The following is a 19,559-nucleotide window of genomic DNA, read 5'->3' on the forward strand; positions in this document are numbered from 1 at the left end:
CGTCTGATGTAGCTATTCAGTCCCATTGTCGTGTGGACGAGGTGATTCTTGTAGAGCTGGCGGTATTCGGCCTGCGCCGCAAGGTCCAGTGGTGCACCGCACCGCACTCGCACAATTTCATACGCTGCTGCCTGTTCAACCCTTGTCGCCACGTCTCTGATCAATCCAGTAAGTGGAAGTACTTTTAGCGCTTCGGAGACCCCCTCTCACATGCACACACATGCTGTTTGTTGCGTGTTTTTATGAGTTCCCGGGTTGTTGCAGCGGTATTTAAGCTGCTCTGACTCGTTTATTTCACTAAAAAACTTGAAAAAACATCATCCAAAAAAAGTTTATTTTTGGATGTTTTCAAATCTTATTTTTGGAGAATCTCCAAAAATAAAACCCAATATCCAAAAATAAACAGGCCTGGTGATCCACCAATCTGATGCGTTTGCAAGGCGTATTGCTGCGCATATGCTCGGCTTTCGACAACAAGTAGGTTGGGTAATCGAAATGACGTCACTCACTGAACAAGTAGCGGAGCATCCGAGCATCGAATTTCCTGTTCATTCTATAATTTACTGGACCCGCTGTGTTGCTCTCGGGAACGTTTTGCTATTGAGGCCTACTCTCTCAATAATCATATAATCGTCCCCTGATTCTATTTATTTAATGACTGAGACGGGTACAAGTAATCGCCGATGAATGTAACATAACTCTTAGCGTAAAATAAAATGAATCCACATGGAAATACGATAACTCGTCACAAATACAATTAATTGAAACAGGTAAAATTGCAATTCACGACAAATGACAGGGAGGCCTAACTCGGCCTACTTCTCCTCTTCGAACAATAATCATAATTCGTTGTAAGTGATCTGTAGTAGGCCTATATAAACAGGGCCGCAACTGTCGCAAACCCCATAACAGGGGGGAAGCTCGAGAGTGCCCCATAATTAGTTCGTAAATTACCATGAATATATTATTTATTCGTCCTCCGATTTTAAGGTACGTCCCTTCAGCAACAAATAAAATAGAAACGACGCGTCAGTTGAAGCGTACAGTTACAGCTGTATTCGCGATTATTACAGAACGACACATCGATTGAATTCGTTGATGCAGTTTATTAGATGAATGCAACCCGCGAGTGCGAGACCATTGGACACCGGCATTTCGACACCGGTCATTTGCGACAGACGGAGACATATGAAGTTTCGGTCAACATGCAATTCCGAAAAGTGAGATGTCACAAATATCGACGGCGATAAAACTTTGGCCCAAATGACCGCGGCGGTTTTGACAAAACTTCGATATTGATATATTCGTCCGGTCCTATCCATGCAATATGTGTCCGGCGGTACAATTACGCCTCGCAGTGAAAAATTATGCGCTCCGGGAAGAAATATGCATAACGAAATGAATTTTTATGGGGGTATGTTGATTGCTCTATCCGAGGGGGCGAAACACACTCTGGTGGGTCGAAAAAGCGCTGTTACGGCCCTGCATATAAGCACAGAAGAAATGATTCAGTTGGAAGCGAATACGGTACGTGTTTTAGAAGTAAAATGATTATCAACTCTAAAGCTCACTATTCTCAATATAAAGGGTAGTGCAAGATAAAGCAGGACAGAAAGCGATTTCGACCGGTTCGCCAAAACGCGGGGATAGAAGTCTGTGAATGCGTTCTTTTTTATGTAGGCCTACATTGTGCACGGATGTGGATATAAGAATGTGCTGTAAATATGACACTAATAACAGGATAATAAATCATATGCATGGTGCTTATATACCATGCTTATTTTCGTCTGTACTTCAAACCCCAAAGACAACATCATATCGCACATTTAAATTGAACGCCTTATCACAAATACTGATTGCATTGAATTGCTATTCACACCAGTACAAAGCAAAAGAGGTATATAAATGTAGTTTAAAATGATTAGCACTATCAATCATGCAAGAAGCTACCGGAAGCGACATGCAGTTTCAAACAATCAGGCGACACTGCACGGAATTCTGGTGACGCATTGCGCACTGTTGAGCATTCGTATTCGTAGCACAATCGATTTTACATTCCACTCCTTGGCATGCAACGCCAAAATTCAGCTCGATTACACAGAAGTGCATACAAATAAGAGTATAAACTCACATCCGTAGCAAAAATGTTTCCATAAATAATATAGGGCGTCACAGATAAAATTTTGCTGGCCAGGAACCAATGCGATATTAAAAAGATGGAATTTAAAATAGCGTGTAAGAGATCACTTTAGCTCCATAAAAGTATCGTCCTCACTAAATACTTTCTCACTCAGTGATTTTAATGGTAGGCTTGTTCGCATTTTTGAAGTGTTCCGGGCGTTTGAGTGCGGTTTCTGAAAGCAGACCACCGCCCTCCAATCGGAAAAACTCAAAATCATGCACGACATATTACAAAACACGGACATCTGCCGGGTCACAAAGCTACCCAAAAGAGGCAGATACGAGTTGCACAGTATGGCTCCCACGTCGGTCAGCAAACATACTACCGACATGATCAAAGCCCGACGCACGACGCCCATCACAGTCGCTTTGCTCTGCACCGACGTGGGAATGCTCCCGCGTACTGACAGCTGGTGCACTATCAAAGGCAAGGCAAACAACGAAACGAGACATGTCGGCACTAAAATCGGAACCACCAGTTCAGAAATAAAAATCGCCAGCGAATACCCTTTGATGCCGCATAATTTCAGGACAGGGTCGTAGCAAAACGTCACCGAGCTGGAGAACAGCGCGATATTTACAACGGGCAGCGCCACCACCAGTAATATTGTGGATATGCTCAAGAATTTAATTCCATGCGGAATCTCACGGCAGAGATTGTCTTGTTCAAAGATGACGCGCTGCCGAAACCACAGCAAGAGATAAACAACGGATATCGAGAGCCAATACAGCGCGTTCTCCGCTTTCCCGAACCAATCACAACTGGCTTCAGGACTCTCCTCGACGAGAAACGATAGTGAGCTGTATGTCATAACAACCGCGATGAAACACGTTACAAAAACGCGCGAACGCCGCAGCAAGTTTCCGTATCTCGAAGACTTGATCGCGTCCGGGCTGAAAGCGGCGTTGAATATCAAAGCTATGGAGAGATAAGTCGAGATCAAGGCGAATACGAAAACAGGTATCCGCGACAGCATTCGCCGCTTGTGACACTCCGCGTACCAGACATCCGTGTCATTGTGTCTTTCGCATCCAAGCACCACAGGAGGCGGTCGACGACACGCCGGGGATACGATTGCGGTAGTGTTGTACAGGCCTGATCCCTGAGATTCGTCGGTTGAAGTCATCCCACTTACCTATGAATATCAGATATCAAAATTCCAATGTTGGAACATCCTTGAAATCCAAAGATCCATGTGATATCCTGAGGCAACTACGTTATATGTCTGTGTCTAAGTCTGAAGTGATAAAAAGGAAACTTTTCAATGGGTGCAGTATACAATACAGTAGAGTACAAGCAAAATTAAATGCTCAATTATTTTCAATTCATCACAGATTTTATCAAGTACAATCATGGAGCGGTGTGTGCGTGCTTATTAGAGATGTACAAGATCGGGAGTCTTGGTTTTAACCGGATAGGAATCCGGGAAAATTTTCGGAAATAGGATTGCATCCGGATTCAAATAATATTCCCGACTGCCTGATCCGGATCAAGGCAGGATCCTAAATTTCAGGTCCATGAAAGTGACTCTCTGTTTGTTAACTTAGATTTTTCGCACGAGCTTGGACTGAGCTGTTTTTTTTTTCATTCCGCTACTATATTTCGAAAATTCCACAATAGCAAACTTTAAACCATGATCCGTGAACATCTCTTGCGCATACGTAGCTTCCAACTCAGAGAGAGAGATCCATACTTTTATTTTCCCGTAACCGAAATACATAACATATCAAACGGCAGCGATAATGATGTGGAATAATACGAGAGCCCAGTATTGATCAGCTATGAATGTAATTATCGGTACGACGTTGAGGTCAATAAAGCTGATTCCATCCGCATCAAACAAGTACGCCGTTCCTACATGACAATTAAATGTAAGTATAATTCTAGGTCACTTTCCGTACCAAACGTATACACTTGGAAAAAGTGTCTGGGTCAAGTATGTAGTACCAATTAATCAACCACCGACGCTTCATTTCAGCAGTCAAGTCACCGATATCAAAGACCCGACACTCCAACATCAAAAATCCTTCGATCCTGCCATCTAGAACTCATTTTATGATACAATGACGTCTCCTAGTCTGCGGAGTAGTTCATCCGTGAAATTGCGCGAGTTTTAAATCCTCGGACTTGTGCGAACTAGGTCGCCATCACTACCGAACGTTAGGGCTACCATACGTCTTCCTTTAGGAGAATTTGTCCTCCTTTTCCAGGTTTTTGAAAATGTCCTCCTTTTTGAGATTTTGTCATCTTTTTTGATAATTTTGGTTAAATGTAGTGCCAAGTTCTACTGAGATGCACTAAATCAGCACTGAAGTAACGCTCCGGCGACTATTTCGGGAGCTGGGCCGGAAAGTTGACCTTTTTTTTAGTCAACCACCTATAAATTGGAAAGAAAAACTGTATTTTGGGCGCTGAGCGAGAAAGTCGAACTTATTTTTAGTCAACCGACCACGAAGTGGGAGGAATTTATCATTTTTCCTGATTTACCTCCTGTATTCCAAGTTAGAAAAATTTTGAAAAAGTGTCCTCCTTTCCCGATTCCAAAATATGGTAACCCTACCCAACGTGTAGGTCTACAGTACGCCCTACAGAAAGGGTATGTCAAACATACGGCCCGTGGACCGCATCAGGCCCGCGAGCAATTATGAGTAGATGGAAAATTGCCCGTATTATTCAGCATATTTCTAACCAAAGTTGAGATGTTTAGTAAGAATTACATTCATGTAAATAATCGCTCAAGACAGCAAATGTTTTACTCTAGTCACCATTAGGAACACTGACACTGACATGAAATTGCGGTAGGCAAAAAATGCAAACTTAGCTTTCTCGAAAACGGCAATCAAAAGAGTCCATTCCAATGTTTAACAATTAATGTAAGTTATATGAAGAAAATAAGAGGAATATAATTCAAATATCGCTGATCGCAGTGCTATGTGACTTTTGATTCAAAAGGTCTTCGGCCTTCAGAGAAACCCGAATGTCGATTTTAAAATAAAGAAGCAAATTGTAACGCCGCATCACGATTAAAGCAAATGGAGCTTGTAGAAATATGCTAACAATTCTGTTGTTTGCTAATTTTGAAATTGACCGCCTGTGATCGGGTAATATAACTACTATGTATAGGCTTGATCATAGGCGCCGGCTTTTATTTTCGCATGGGGTGGCGGCAGGCGCGTAGCCAGGGGGTGTCGAAACCCCCTCCTTTTGAAACGCAAAACCCCGTCCTTTTGAAATGACCATTCTGACGCTAATATTCAGTTGCAATTCAACAAGTCGTATTATCAGTGTTACGCGGGACCGCGACCAATTAGCGAAATTCGTCTGTGCACGCATATCGCATCGCACAATGCAACGCGACGCGATCTCTCGCTGAGATGATTGCGAAATTAGGTCATTGATTGCCGCGCGCACGACATTCGTCGGTGGACTGAGCACTGAGCAGTAACATAGCGCGACAATTCTGGAACACGAAAGACGGACAAGAATGATGATTACAAACGCGCGCGGCTAATCAGTAATTATCCCTTACCGCCAACACACTGGGTTTTTACTTAGTATCGAGTAGCTCGCATCGCGACAATTGGTTGCTGATTAGAACGTCGATTTTGACGACATCGCCGAATTTCCCGTTTACGTTCGCAATGCATAATTGGATTAATATTATGGACACTGGAATATATTCCGACGAGCAGGCACACACAATAAAACACTGTTCAACTTTGCGCTCCGAGAATATTTATCACAAAAATGGTTCACAAAATATTTTAGATGCGGCTTGCAGCCCTCATCGATGCAAATAATAAACTTTAATTTGTAGAAGGTGGACGTATATTTGGTCGTCAAATCGCGATAGGAGATGGTGCTTCTCAGAGCGCGCGATGAAATCTACGTTTCTAACGATGAGGTCGAATATGTAGATCTAATAAGGATCGTTAGTTTGCTGAAATCAGCATCAGTGATCTGTACGAAATACATAATAGCGATCAATTTTATCGGACTGTTCAATCGGCCGGCAGAGTTGCGCTGATAACGAAATTGCAGACATGCCGCAAACCCGCAATAATTACAACTTCAGGGTGCGCTAGTCATACCTAATTACCCAGATTCGGCAATGGCAATGAGCACCATTTGTTCAGACGCGGGCATAAGCTTTATTGAAAAGGATACATAAACACAAACAATATTACACTCAGAGATTGTTACTGTTTGGCGAAAGTGTTTCTGCGGACGGTAACAGGCCTGCAGGCGGACGCGCTAAATCAAACCACCGACGATAGTGCACATGAGATATCGATGACCCATTTCGCATACAAGTGATTCTCGCTAATTTGCATTACGTGGCATCGATAATACGAATTAGTGAATTGGCATTTCAAAAGGATGGGATTTCTAGTTATAAATGAGAAACTCCCTGGCTACGCACCTGGGGTTTTTATGCCGACAACCCGCTGGTTAATATCAGCCCGGGTGCCCGGGCCCGATCAGCCAGTCCAATTTGATCGTAAAATGGTGCGCTTTTAATTATCCACGTGTTATTGCAGTAAGAGCAATATGGGCGCATGCCGCGACCTTATCAATAGAAATACATATCCCAAAGGTGTGAAATTCGATACGCGATACGGTTGCGCTCGATACGGTCCGTCCAGCAATACAGTTTATTGGAACATAGAATGTTCCCGTTGAAACGAATCGAATGAATTCAGAATTTGCGCCACCGAGAATCACGAGTTGCATCAATTTTTGACAACGTAATTCAACGCCGTGCACTGCACATTGCGCAGTATTAATAACAAATCAAACACTGTCGATTGTATAAAGCAGACAAGAATTAGTAGCCTACAGATGATAGCAAACGAGAAAGCGCGCATCTAATCAGTAATTCCTTAACTTGCGTACAGCACAATGGGGTTCCAATTCGGACATCCCGACAATTGTTGGGAGATTGCTGCGATTGTCTGATTACTTACTAATCACGGATTACAATTTATTGGGGCGTTTTAAGCACTATAGTTCGTCGTCGCCAACGAAGATGCGTATTCAATTATTCGCGCACGTATCGATTAATGGTAAATAGTTGGCATTTACGCGCTATCACGGATTCGCTAATTGACAGCGCTGATGATTTGAAATCGCAGACGGCGGGCGTTAAATCTTATTGTATGGGGTGGCCGCCACCCCATAAATGTTTCATGGGGTGGCTGCGCCACCCCGCCACCCCGTAACTCGGCGCCTATGGGCTTGATAGTAAAGCATTAAGTATGAATTTGAAGGCAACATTTTGGAAATATTTGATTGGTCAAAATTTTGAATCAGGGTAGCGACAGTACTTGAGATTGACACCCGTGCCCTACAATTTACAACGCTCACGCTGTTCATATTCATTTTAAATGGGACGATTTTGAAGCGTCGTTGGAATTAAGCAATCTCATCATTATGTATTACATATAGAAAATGGACCCCGCGAGACTTGAACAACAATGATTATGCTGAACAGGAAGCACAACGCACACCCTCTAAAAATCTCGTATTGGTATATCTCAAATCAAGACGAATTCAAAAAACGATTGTTATGATCTGAGGCGGATTCGAAAGTGGATGGAAAATTGTCTTATTCTATGAATCATACAACCCATAACACGAACTCATACTTGCACTTTCAAGTGACTATCTTTGTGATTGGCAGAATGTATTAGTGCTAGTAGGTATAATACTATCGCGTTATTTCGGTGGAATACTTCCTTAACTCAGTTCGATAACTATTACACAAACGGCTCTACCAGGTATACTGCAATATCTTGCTTTGCCATTAAAGGAATTCCCCGCAACCTGTGTTCGATTGATCGACTAATAGCATGACACAGTACCTCGTAAAACGGAAAACAAGTCTATATCACAGGAAAGAGCAAAGAAATGCGCGCATTCAATATTGCGCTCTTCAGGAAGTAGAACATTGAGAGAAATGACAATTCCAGCGTTCACCCACGCAGCTATACGCAATATACATATTCTCGGTATTTGTCTTTCCAATATGATAACGAATAATAATACATACAACCTGCTCCGTACTCGCTACACGGTGCACTGTGTCCCGCTCTTTGTAATCCGTAAATTCCCAGCAAAAGACATTAAATTGCACACTCGAAAAGATTATTATTTGTGTCTTAGAAATATGGCCTTGAGCATTATAGTCGCGTCGGATCAAACGTTCATAAACGCCACCTCTTTAAACGTGGATTGCCAGTAAATACTTAACAGCTTGACTAAAAACATCAGGGAGAGAAACCGTAGCAGTAACAAATTATAGCGCGGGGCAAACGTGTCTATAATCAACTTTAACATTTTAACAGTTGCGTCTTCCTTATTATATTACCTAATACCAGATGACAGGCGATCTTTCCCGAGCAAGCTCCTCCTGACTGAAAAATACGGCAAGCGATGTGGCTGTAAAAATCTCTAATGAGATGTTCGAACTTTTTGTAACGCGAACCGCGTTACACTATGGTATGATACCACTGGCTTCTTCCGTCTCAATTATTTCAAATTTGGCATAATTTTTCATGATCGGTAAGATGTTGCTTTCACTAGCGGATTTGTCGCGATACATATTTGTCATGGCTTTCTCCCGCTTAAATAGGAGTAATTTGATCGAGAGGTTGCCGTGGGACGCTCAAAATCGTCACGCGAACCAAACCTTTAGCACACCTGAGTTATAGTTTCGAAAGTCATGGGATTGGGCCGGATTTTTCCGAAAATATAAGATTTCGAATGACATTTAATCATACTCCCATAGCGCGAAATCAGGCAAAAGAAATACAGGTGTCGATAGAAATAATCTTATCGTTTATATTTCTATCATGTATAATCCACAGAGCTTTATAATCCTAAACCGTGATTCTCCTTAGAAATTGAGAACCAATAGGTAACGGGTCTGTGGGATCGAGCGCTGATTCGAGTAGGGAAGCGGTAAACTTTCTAGCTCGAGGGTCGCAGTCTGAATCTGGTCAGGGCGGCACACTGCTATAATAGCTAAGGTTGATATACGTGTGTATATCCTCGGACGTGTGCGCGATTTATGCTTTAAAATCACGAATACTTTTAGAGGTTAGCGGTAAGTTATAGTAGCTATCTGATTTCAATCTGATGGTAACTCACATTATCATGACGTGCTACCACAGCTGTACTATGCTTGAACAAACTGGAGTAGCGTGACGGGTATTTCCGTTGTCACTGCTATTGTTATGGAAAAAGTGGCGGTTTCAATTCAACCGATTATGTATTTTTACGCGCACGGCTCAGGATATTTTACTATTACAAAGCGAGATGAAGGGGCCATTATATTGTGTATCCGACACTGCTATAAAATAGATTTGAGGTGTAGCCGAAGTGACATGGTTCTGTTAATTGGTTGGGGAAGCAAGTGGCGCAGTTGATCAAGCACCAACGTCTCGACACCAATGGTAGTGGTTTGAATCCCGGTTCGGACGAACTTCTATGTGTCGGAGGTTAAAGGGCTCCTCATCGCCGACCTCGCTGCAATAGCAGTGAGTTAAAACGTCCAACTACAGTGAGCCGAGCTATAATTCGGCAGCAACAGAACCGAGCGAGCGAGCGTGACAGAGACTGCCTTCTAGAGTGCAGGAAAAAGCAAAAACACCTAGCTGAAGAAATGCAATAAACTGTTGCATTGTCATGTCGTGGAACACAAGGCCTTGAACAGGCTAAAAGTACCACTGTTTTAATAATAATATTTAATAATAATTGCCAATTCCCCATCTACCGCATTTCTGCAATCTGGCCTCTTCATGTATTGCATAGGTATAACAATTTGACTGTATTACTGAAATGTTAAAAATTTACTCCAATCTCGCCATTTTCCTTTGGGGGCAGGTTGCTCCCCGGAATATGTGTGTATTTACTAGTTTTATTGTGAATAAAAAATAATAATAATAATGCTACTTGGTTAACTAGGCAGATTCAATACGGAGTTGCAGCTCATCGTAACGATGTGGTTCTAACACCCATGCTCGACATTTACGACCCTGATAGGGCAGTGGTTCGCAACCGGTGCGTCGTGAATCGATGCCCCGATTTGCGCAACGCCTTCAATAAGCACTGTACGCTTCGATGACCACAGTTGTGGTGCCGCATGCTGTCGCCAGAGCCTGAAAATGCTTTCCCCTACTAACGAGAAGTTTTCAAATTTTAACGTTGTTACACGATTATCTAATTTTCAGACACAACATTGTACAATCGTGAATTTTTACGTTTTGTAGTTCGTGCGATAACCGACAACGGTTAGTACGGCGATTTCAGGAGAAAGAAACTTGTCAATTAGTGTTACAGGTACATTTTTACAACTGTCTAAAATTATCAACACCTTGTAATACAATTCACGAATACTTGGCAGAGGAGTAAACAACGGTATAATGAGCCAGAAAATGTATACCCACAAACGGCATTGCATATTTCGAACGCAGCTAATCAAATTAAGGTACTTATGTACAACTTAGAGTTGCTGAGCTACAGCAAATATGCTCATGAAGATACATAATTGAAGTATTATATAAAAATATGTCTCGGGTAGTACAAATATTTTGGTTACATTTCAATGTTTGCTGTCGTGACATTCACATAATTCTCCGTCATTTTGCATACTCAAATATAGTAACCCCGCTATCATCTGCTAATAACGATGATAGCTAAACCAAAATGCAGGGTTGTAACCAAGTCACAAGGCTCCGAGTCACAAGTCAATCTCACTTTTATAGTTTTGACTCGAGTCAAGTCGAGTCATTTCAATTCACCACCGAGTCAAGTCTGAGTCCAAGTCAGCGAGCAGAGGGTCGAGTCCGAGTCATAGAATTATGACTCGAGTCCGAGTCCAAGTCATTGTGTTCACTGCGCAGTTTCCAGTTAAAGGATTGGTAAACCCACTTTTTTATAACTCTGTTTGGTAATTTCGAATGGTTCGCATTTAAAATATACCAATTTTCCTCACTCTTAGCAGTTTGTGGTCGCATTTTCAAGTACCAGTACCAGCAGACGAAATCCCAAAAGTGTGTTGGCTCTGGAATTCAATGAAATGTCGGTCATGGCCGTCTGAGTCTCGAGTCAACGACTTGGTTCGAGTCATGCGCAATGACTTGAGTCCAAGTCGAGTCAATACACAGATTGACTCGAGTCGAGTCGAGTCATTTCCATATTTTGAAAAAATGACTCGAGTCAAGTTGAGTCATCAGAAAATCGTGACTCGAGTCGGACTCGAGTCGAGTCATGACTCGAGTCATTACAACCCTGCCAAAATGCTAGCGGCACAGTGCATAAAACGCAACAATACAAAGTGTATTGAACGTGACTGAACACTTCAGCAGTATGCAGAGAATTGCATCGTACAGTGTACGTGTACACACAGTACATTGTGTAAAACGACATCGGCACGACATCAATGGCAACAATGGCAAGATATCGAAATGGTATAATCCTCAGCTGCAACACCAATGGGTTGCGGGTTCGAGTCCGACAGATGTCGACTCCAGAATTACTACCTAAGTGTTGGAGGTTTATCTAGGCTCCGTCTCGCCATGTTACCCGCGTCTTATAAAAAGCCTAGAAGTGGGCCTTGCTACAAGTCGGCAGTCACACAATAAAAAATGAAGAATATTGGCCTGGTGTAAATGACCATATTAGTCGACAGAATCCATGAATACCTACCACCACCAACACGACATCAATGGTGTCTGCGGTGATGGTGCGAAACCTTGTAAGGTTCTTACTCGTGTGAACGCGAACCTTTTTGAAAGGTTATTCGTGAACGCGAACATGAACCTATGACGTCACGTGACGTCATATTACTAATTTCAACCCTACATTTTCGTAAAGTAATCTAATACTGTGCATGATAATTAGCGACGACTCGGGCCACATTATGCCACAATGCTGGAGCACATGCTGACTTTTGAGACGCCACGTAATGTTTCAACTGGAACAATCAAATGTAATGGATCCACAAAATCGGTATCTTCCGTCGGTTTGGACGGATTTGTTTTACGATACAATTAGGATATCAAATCAAAATAGATCCCTTACGCCCGAAAGATTGTTCGCATTAGACATCGATGCATTCTTCATATAAATTCGTTGATATAAATATTTGATTATGGTTGACTAAGCAGTAAGCACGATTCGCTGGCTTCCCACATCTAGCCTGTTTCCTTCTTGCTATTCTGCGATTGCGGGCAAAGCTCATAGCGGAGAGTAAAAAAAGGAAGCTGAATATTCTGAGAAAACTTTCGCGCAAATAATTTTTGAAATTTGCAAGGTGCATGCTTGTTTAGTGCTGACCGCCCAATGTGGAGAGTGGCGCTAAATTGAAAAGTAAAGAATTGAAACCAAAGATGTTATAATGACGTGAAAATTTTATTACATGAAAAAGGTTCACAGTGCAGAACCTATCATAGCTCGTTTGCGAACGCGAATCTCCAATTTTCAGAGGTTCTCACGCAGAACGCGAACGCGAACCTCATGTTCACACCATCCTTTGGTAGCTGGTTCGAGACCGAGCTCCGCCGAGTTCTAATAACGGAGTTTGTGTGGACTCTTCATCGCCAACTAGCGATCTGTTAGTAGATATTCAGAGTTCAACGAAATCAAACAAAGTCCAAGTCTAGAAATGACAATTTTTTATTTCATGAAATTTTATTGTCTTAAGTAGAACGTTTTTTTGTAGAGACGAACAGACGAATTGTCGCCATCATTGTTTATAAGCAGCTCGTCATTTACTAAATGTACCTATACGTATATAGCAGGGGTAGGCAGACCTTATTCATGTACTAGCCCAGGGTTGGGCAAACGTTTAAAGGGGCACTGCGCTCTAAAAATGATATTGTCTCAAATTGAAGGTAAAAACGAACAAAAATTTTTGGCCGCAGCCATTTCCTTCAGAACGCCACCGTCTGCGTGACTGCCTAATCGCATTAGACATCGATGCATTCTTCATATAAATTCGTTGATATAAATATTTGATTATGGTTGACTAAGCAGTAAGCACGATTCGCTGGCTTCCCACATCTAGCCTGTTTCCTTCTTGCTATTCTGCGATTGCGGGCAAAGCTCATAGCGGAGAGTAAAAAAAGGAAGCTGAATATTCTGAGAAAACTTTCGCGCAAATAATTTTTGAAATTTGCAAGGTGCATGCTTGTTTAGTGCTGACCGCCCAATGTGGAGAGTGGCGCTAAATTGAAAAGTAAAGAATTGAAACCAAAGATGTTATAATGACGTGAAAATTTTATTACATGAAAAAGGTTCACAGTGCAGAACCTATCATAGCTCGTTTGCGAACGCGAATCTCCAATTTTCAGAGGTTCTCACGCAGAACGCGAACGCGAACCTCATGTTCACACCATCCTTTGGTAGCTGGTTCGAGACCGAGCACCGCCGAGTTCTAATAACGGAGTTTGTGTGGACTCTTCATCGCCAACTAGCGATCTGTTAGTAGATATTCAGAGTTCAACGAAATCAAACAAAGTCCAAGTCTAGAAATGACAATTTTTTATTTCATGAAATTTTATTGTCTTAAGTAGAACGTTTTTTTGTAGAGACGAACAGACGAATTGTCGCCATCATTGTTTATAAGCAGCTCGTCATTTACTAAATGTACCTATACGTATATAGCAGGGGTAGGCAGACCTTATTCATGTACTAGCCCAGGGTTGGGCAAACGTTTAAAGGGGCACTGCGCTCTAAAAATGATATGGTCTCAAATTGAAGGTAAAAACGAACAAAAATTTTTGGCCGCAGCCATTTCCTTCAGAACGCCACCGTCTGCGTGACTGCCTAATCGCGTCGAGCAAGTGCGACGGTGAAGATATCGTGCCATGTAACGGGTCAAGCCGGCCGCGGCAGCTGGTCTTGTAGAAATTTCAGTAAATTGCAGCTCCATTACGGTGGCGTTCTGAAGGAAATGGCCGCGGCCAAAAATTTTTGTTCGTTTTTACCTTCAATTTGAGACCACATCATTTTTGGAGCGCAGTGCCCCTTTAAGCTCGCGGGCCGCATTCAATATCTGAATCCATTCGCGGGCAGCACTATATAAAATTGGGATCATAAACCAAAAACGCAATATGGGTATTTGATTATATAGTGAGGACAAGTAGATAATATATATGCTTATTTATAACAATCTAAACATTGCTTTGATGATATCGTACACGCGTCAGAAACAGTGGCGAGATTTCATAGGCTGGTCGACCTCAATAACCAATTTGTCAAACTATAGAGATGAAAGTAGGTTGTCCCGATTCTTATAACAGGAATGAAATTTGAATATGTGAGCAGCGATCTGTTCATAGATTTGATTATTCCACTTTTGGATCAGTTCCAGGACACACAGTACTGACAGCATCATAACCAGGTTAGCTTCAAACACGCTTCTACTATGTGTAGATAAAATATAAATACCCTAATTCTGCGCACACAGAGAACGAATCTACCTCAGGCACGCGCGAATCGTGTTTTATAAGCACATCACTGAAATAATTAAAACTGGATTGACCAATCTGTAATCACACAATTGATCCGAATTATGCAAATCTCGTTTAGGATTTCTGTGATGTTTAGCAGTTGAAACCTTTCAACCTGCGGGGGCCTTGAGATCGGGATGTCGCGCCAGAAATTAAACATAAAAAATTATATACGAAGTATTCACCTTAGTACCGTGGTTCTCAAACTTTTTAAGACACGCCACCCCACCCCCTTATGATGTTATAAGAGCTCACGCCCCCCTTATCGTCATTTCACAAAACTCAACCGATGCTAGCAAACCTAACAGATAGTTATATGACATGGAAGGTTACGACTGTGGATGAGAGATTTTGAAATATGAAATTCTGACTAAAAATACAGAGTAACCAGTGTGAATGGGACGTAGGTCGCGCGAAGCGCGAAAATTTTTTATAGTTGAGCTTAGCTTCGCGCCCATCTTTAGATGCTTTCACCCCCTCAAGGGGGGGTGCGCCCCCAGTTTGAGAACCACTACCTTAGGATTATCATGGTGAGATATACTTAGAAAGATTTAATCAAATCCCAGCTTTCATTCGATTTTTCGTACGCATTTTATCAATATTTTCATTAATTTTCTTTATACTCTCGCGGGCCGCACAGAACGGTGTGGAGGGCCGCATGCGGCCCGCGGGCCGTAGTTTGCCCACCCCAGTACTAGCCGCATATAAAAAATCCTAGTTTTAAGTATGCCACAACACAAAATTTCAAAACTACGAATTTATAACGTCACAATGCAATGTAGGCTAGGTTATCAAATGAAGATTAGCGTTATGCGGTTAAAGAGACTACAGTATACTACAGTCTCTATATTGTGGTGATGCGGTGCGTTACCCCCTTGGCTGCAAGGTCAAAACAGTGCGGAACAGGAACAGCTGCAAGGAAGGTTTCAGCTCGGTGATCTTATTACTCCGTAAATCTGTCTTCAATGAATGACTCGTAGCAGAGTTTTGGTGCTTGGTTTCGTAATGACGTTTCAAGTTACTACGCGTTTGTAATTATTGTGCGAATCTTGATAGATAAAGCACAGTGACTTACCTCCATTATCACTGAATGCAAATTCTTCCTCTAATGCTGTTTTAAAAGTTCTGTTTTCCTGTTCAAACTTCATCTTCTTGCAATTATCGCTCAGCGTCAATGCGTGGTTAAACTCTGCAGTTATTGCTAGCCTAATACAAATGGAAGATCCGTAATCACCTGGAAATATTCGTGACCTGTGCTGCCGTCATTAATTATCAAGTTCATTGTTGAACACAATTATTCATCATTGATAGATCACCATGCACCATTGTTGCCGATGAAACGTTTATGTGAACTCGATTCGAGAGGTCTATTGGGAAATTCAAACCTTTTATGGCATCTTCCCTAAATTTTACATGTGTTACGTAAACCATAAGGAAAGTATTAAGACGAAAACAATGCGCATATTGTTAATACGTGATAGAATACATCAGTATATAATCATAATCAGTTTAAGCTTCTTTAGCAAAATCGCGAAATGCATGTGCATTGTGCAATCATTAAAGAACCGCAATCAAAGCTCAAAGAGCCGCATGCGGCTCGCGAGCTGCAGTTTGCCCACCCCTGTTATATAGTATGCCTGGTTCCAAAGTAGTCTCACATTTCATTATTAATGAGTTTTAAGCAAACACGAAACGAATCTATCGCAACGCATGCTTCACTGACACATCGCTCATAACTTAACCTATGTTTATCATATCCTTATCGTTTCGAAGATGATATACCTTAAATCATTTTATTCATTAGATTATTCACGCAATTTTTTAAATATTCGTTGTGTTGCTCGAAGTGTCCCCTGCAGTAGGATATGTGATAGCAGATTTGTACTGCTATGAATATCTATTTCCAATCGCTATTGCCAATTTCCTAGTTTTTGATGACACCGCGGGCCGCAGCATCAATAATAGGGGATTTCAATGTATAATTTCCGAGTAGGCCTTATTTGACGGGACCTTGCAGACTGGCATTTCACAGTCATCGTGAAAATGTAATTTACTATTGTACTATTCATGCTTTGTGCGGAATAATATCACATTTTCAAGTACAGTATTCGAATAAACTTGTTTTTGTGCTGGCCATAATTTGTCAGACTAATAAGTTACAGACACCATTCGAGAGGACAAAAGCATAATGACATCGTAAGAGCTGTCGCATTACAATATTGCAGCTTGTCGACATTGGACGTACCCCAAGGTAGAATATTTCAGAATTTACCAAAGAATGATTTGATATCATAGCATTTGAGCAGTGTAGTCTAATCCGGGTTTGTGGTATAGTCCAGATAAGCAGGCTACTGGTCATGTCGTTGCCAAAGTCAAATTAAATCAGCGTTAGATTTCCTTATGATATTGGAACTGAGTTAAATATAATAATTATTGTGCCATAATAATAGCAATAATTTGAACCTTTTTAGCGATCGCACACCTTGTGCTTTCAATAATATTTCTCGTCCCTCTGTCCATTTTCAACACAATTTCTGATGGCACCTGCATTACCATCAAAAAGCCCATTCACACCAAATCGGTTTTTCAGTTGAATAAATTGGCTAGAAAATATTCCACTTTTTGTTCGCTTGAAAAATATTTTTAAGCTCTAGATAGCATACACGCCCAATTCCGCAATGCATCTCGTACCTCCTGATGTAGTGCTTCGTGCCACTAGGAGGTCAACAGACCCTGCTTAAGAATCCCTGGAAAAGAAATGTCCAATCGTCGAAGAATCCATTGGTGTTACCGCTGTGGAGCGTGCCACTATCGCAATCGCCATCAGCGATAATAACATGGATAAAGATACCCAATACCACCCAGGATGTAAGTAACTAAACATCATGCGCACAAAATGCCAAGGGTTTCCATACTAACTCTGATTAGATAGCTATATACGCCACGCCACTATTCCCCACGATAGTTTGACAATATGTACGCACAAATGAAATCGGAAAGCATAGTCAAAGCGTATTAATTTATTTAACACGGGGTGCATTATGTTATATCGCCTTTAAAATAAATAAATAAATAATGATATTTCGTCACTTTCCTTTGCGGAAACATCGCGCGATATTTGCAATGATTTTTGTTCCAATCGGGTAGCTGTTAATGAAAAATATATCATTAGGTTTACTTGTGAGAACTTTGAGTTGGATTGGTAAATTTGGCATGTATTTTTCGCGAGTGGGTAGATGTTACATTTAAAAAGAGTTAACACTTTCAATAGCGACCTGATTCTGACGAATTCGGAAGATATCTCCCAATTAGGAGGAATTTGGTCGTGAGGCTGTCTCAGGCCCATCAATATCATCTCGCGAGTCGCATTTTTAGCCAATGTTAGGATGACTCAAGTCATGACTTGACGCAAGTCAACTTTTTTGGCATGACTTAACTTGAGTCACTTTACAAAAATTACTTGACTTGACTTCACTCGATGCTTCAGAAATATGGATTGACCCGCGACTCGAAGCATAATTTACGAGTCAATTTCAAGGTATCACGTAATCGGTGTCAACTAAATCGCTGTTTCTGGAATAAGTTCGGATTGGTATTTTTACGCTGGTGTAACCTGTGACTGTGAAAGCATCCAATCACTTAGTGATTGTGCGTTTTACCGAGACTCCATTGTCTTATCACAAATAAATTGATCGCAACCGCAGTGATCGGAGGTTAGAGCTTAAGCTACGTTGTCGAAAAGTAGTATAGCATAGTAAAGTAATCTAATATATCAATGTCTCGGTGTTCTATAAACAGGTCACCTTGCCCTGTGCACATGATCCACCCTCTTGTATGATTTAAATCGAACGAATATCGTTTTTACGTTTATATTACTTGTCAACAATTAATGTAGGGTTGTAGGCTAAGCTAAAATTGTACCATCATGGTTTCGTTTTCTACTCTCTATTTCGGACTTGGATGATTAATATAGATTGGGGCTATATAGTTACTTACGTAGTTCTACGTATGGTCTACTGATATAATGTCTTTGTGTGTGTATATTAGGGCTATTCAAAAATAACTTTTTTTCGGATTCCAGCCATTCACTGATTAAATTGTCAGGTTACCCTAAAAAAACGCTGCACACCAAACTTGGTTCAATTCCAACTAGTATAGGACTCCGCAGATCCAATTAAAATTTTTAATTTATTATGGAAAATTAAAAAAAAAATTCAAATTTTCTGCCAAACCGATGAAATTGTTGAGCTGTCTTCAAAGACGTTGCAAAACAAATTTGAGTCAATTCCGACCAGTAGAAGCGTAGTTATGTGAGTTTTTCGTTGATAAATCGCGGATTATCCACCAATCAAGGATAATCCGAGAATTATCATCGAAAAACTCACATAGCTCCGCTTCTACTGGTCGGAATTGACTCAAATTTGTTTTGCAACGTCTTTGAAGACAGCTCAGCAATTTCATGGGGTTGGCAAAAAAATTTGAAAAATTTTATTTTTTTCTTTTCCATAATAAATTAAAAATTTTAATTGGATCTGCGGAGTCCTATCCTTGTTGGAATTGAACCAAATTTGGTGTGCAGCGTTTTTTAGGGTGACCTGACAATTTAATCAGTGAATGGCTGGAATCCGGGAAAAAAGTTATTTTTGAACAGCCCTAGTGTATATTCGACTACATATTCTTTCCTCGATTCAGAACATATGGGGACTCAATCTGTATTTAAAACAGCTAGCACGAAAAGGGAAGATTCCCACTATCTTCTAAAAAGCATAAAAGTGGGCCGTGCTACAAGTCGGCAGATACGGTATCAAAATAAAGACAGTCGGCCTGGTGTAAATGACCTGACCATTGTAGTCGATAAA

At 41.2% G+C, this 19,559-nt stretch overlaps 1 protein-coding gene across 2 annotated transcripts; it reads right to left on the minus strand.

Annotated features, from left to right (window-relative positions):
• Positions 1-1,086: 1,086 nt before the first annotated feature.
• Positions 1,087-18,959, minus strand: LOC145443607 (uncharacterized). Of its 2 annotated transcripts, none has more exons than XM_080321548.1 (2): positions 15,776-18,959; positions 1,087-3,317 (listed from the first exon to the last, which is right to left on the minus strand). In XM_080321548.1, the coding sequence occupies exons 1-2, from the start codon at positions 15,779-15,781 to the stop codon at positions 2,244-2,246; spliced, it is 1,080 nt and encodes a 359-aa protein (XP_080177674.1). In that variant the 5' UTR covers positions 15,782-18,959; the 3' UTR covers positions 1,087-2,243. The 2 variants fall into 2 exon arrangements, with proteins under 2 accessions (XP_080177674.1, XP_080177675.1); XM_080321549.1 differs by lacking the exon at positions 15,776-18,959 and adding an exon at positions 8,238-15,751.
• Between the last annotated feature and the right edge of the window lie 600 nt (positions 18,960-19,559).

The sequence above is a fragment of the Botryllus schlosseri genome, chromosome 7 (assembly GCF_051294905.1).
Source record: "Botryllus schlosseri isolate E-star chromosome 7, Bs_hap1, whole genome shotgun sequence".
NCBI classification, from domain to species: domain Eukaryota; kingdom Metazoa; phylum Chordata; class Ascidiacea; order Stolidobranchia; family Styelidae; genus Botryllus; species Botryllus schlosseri.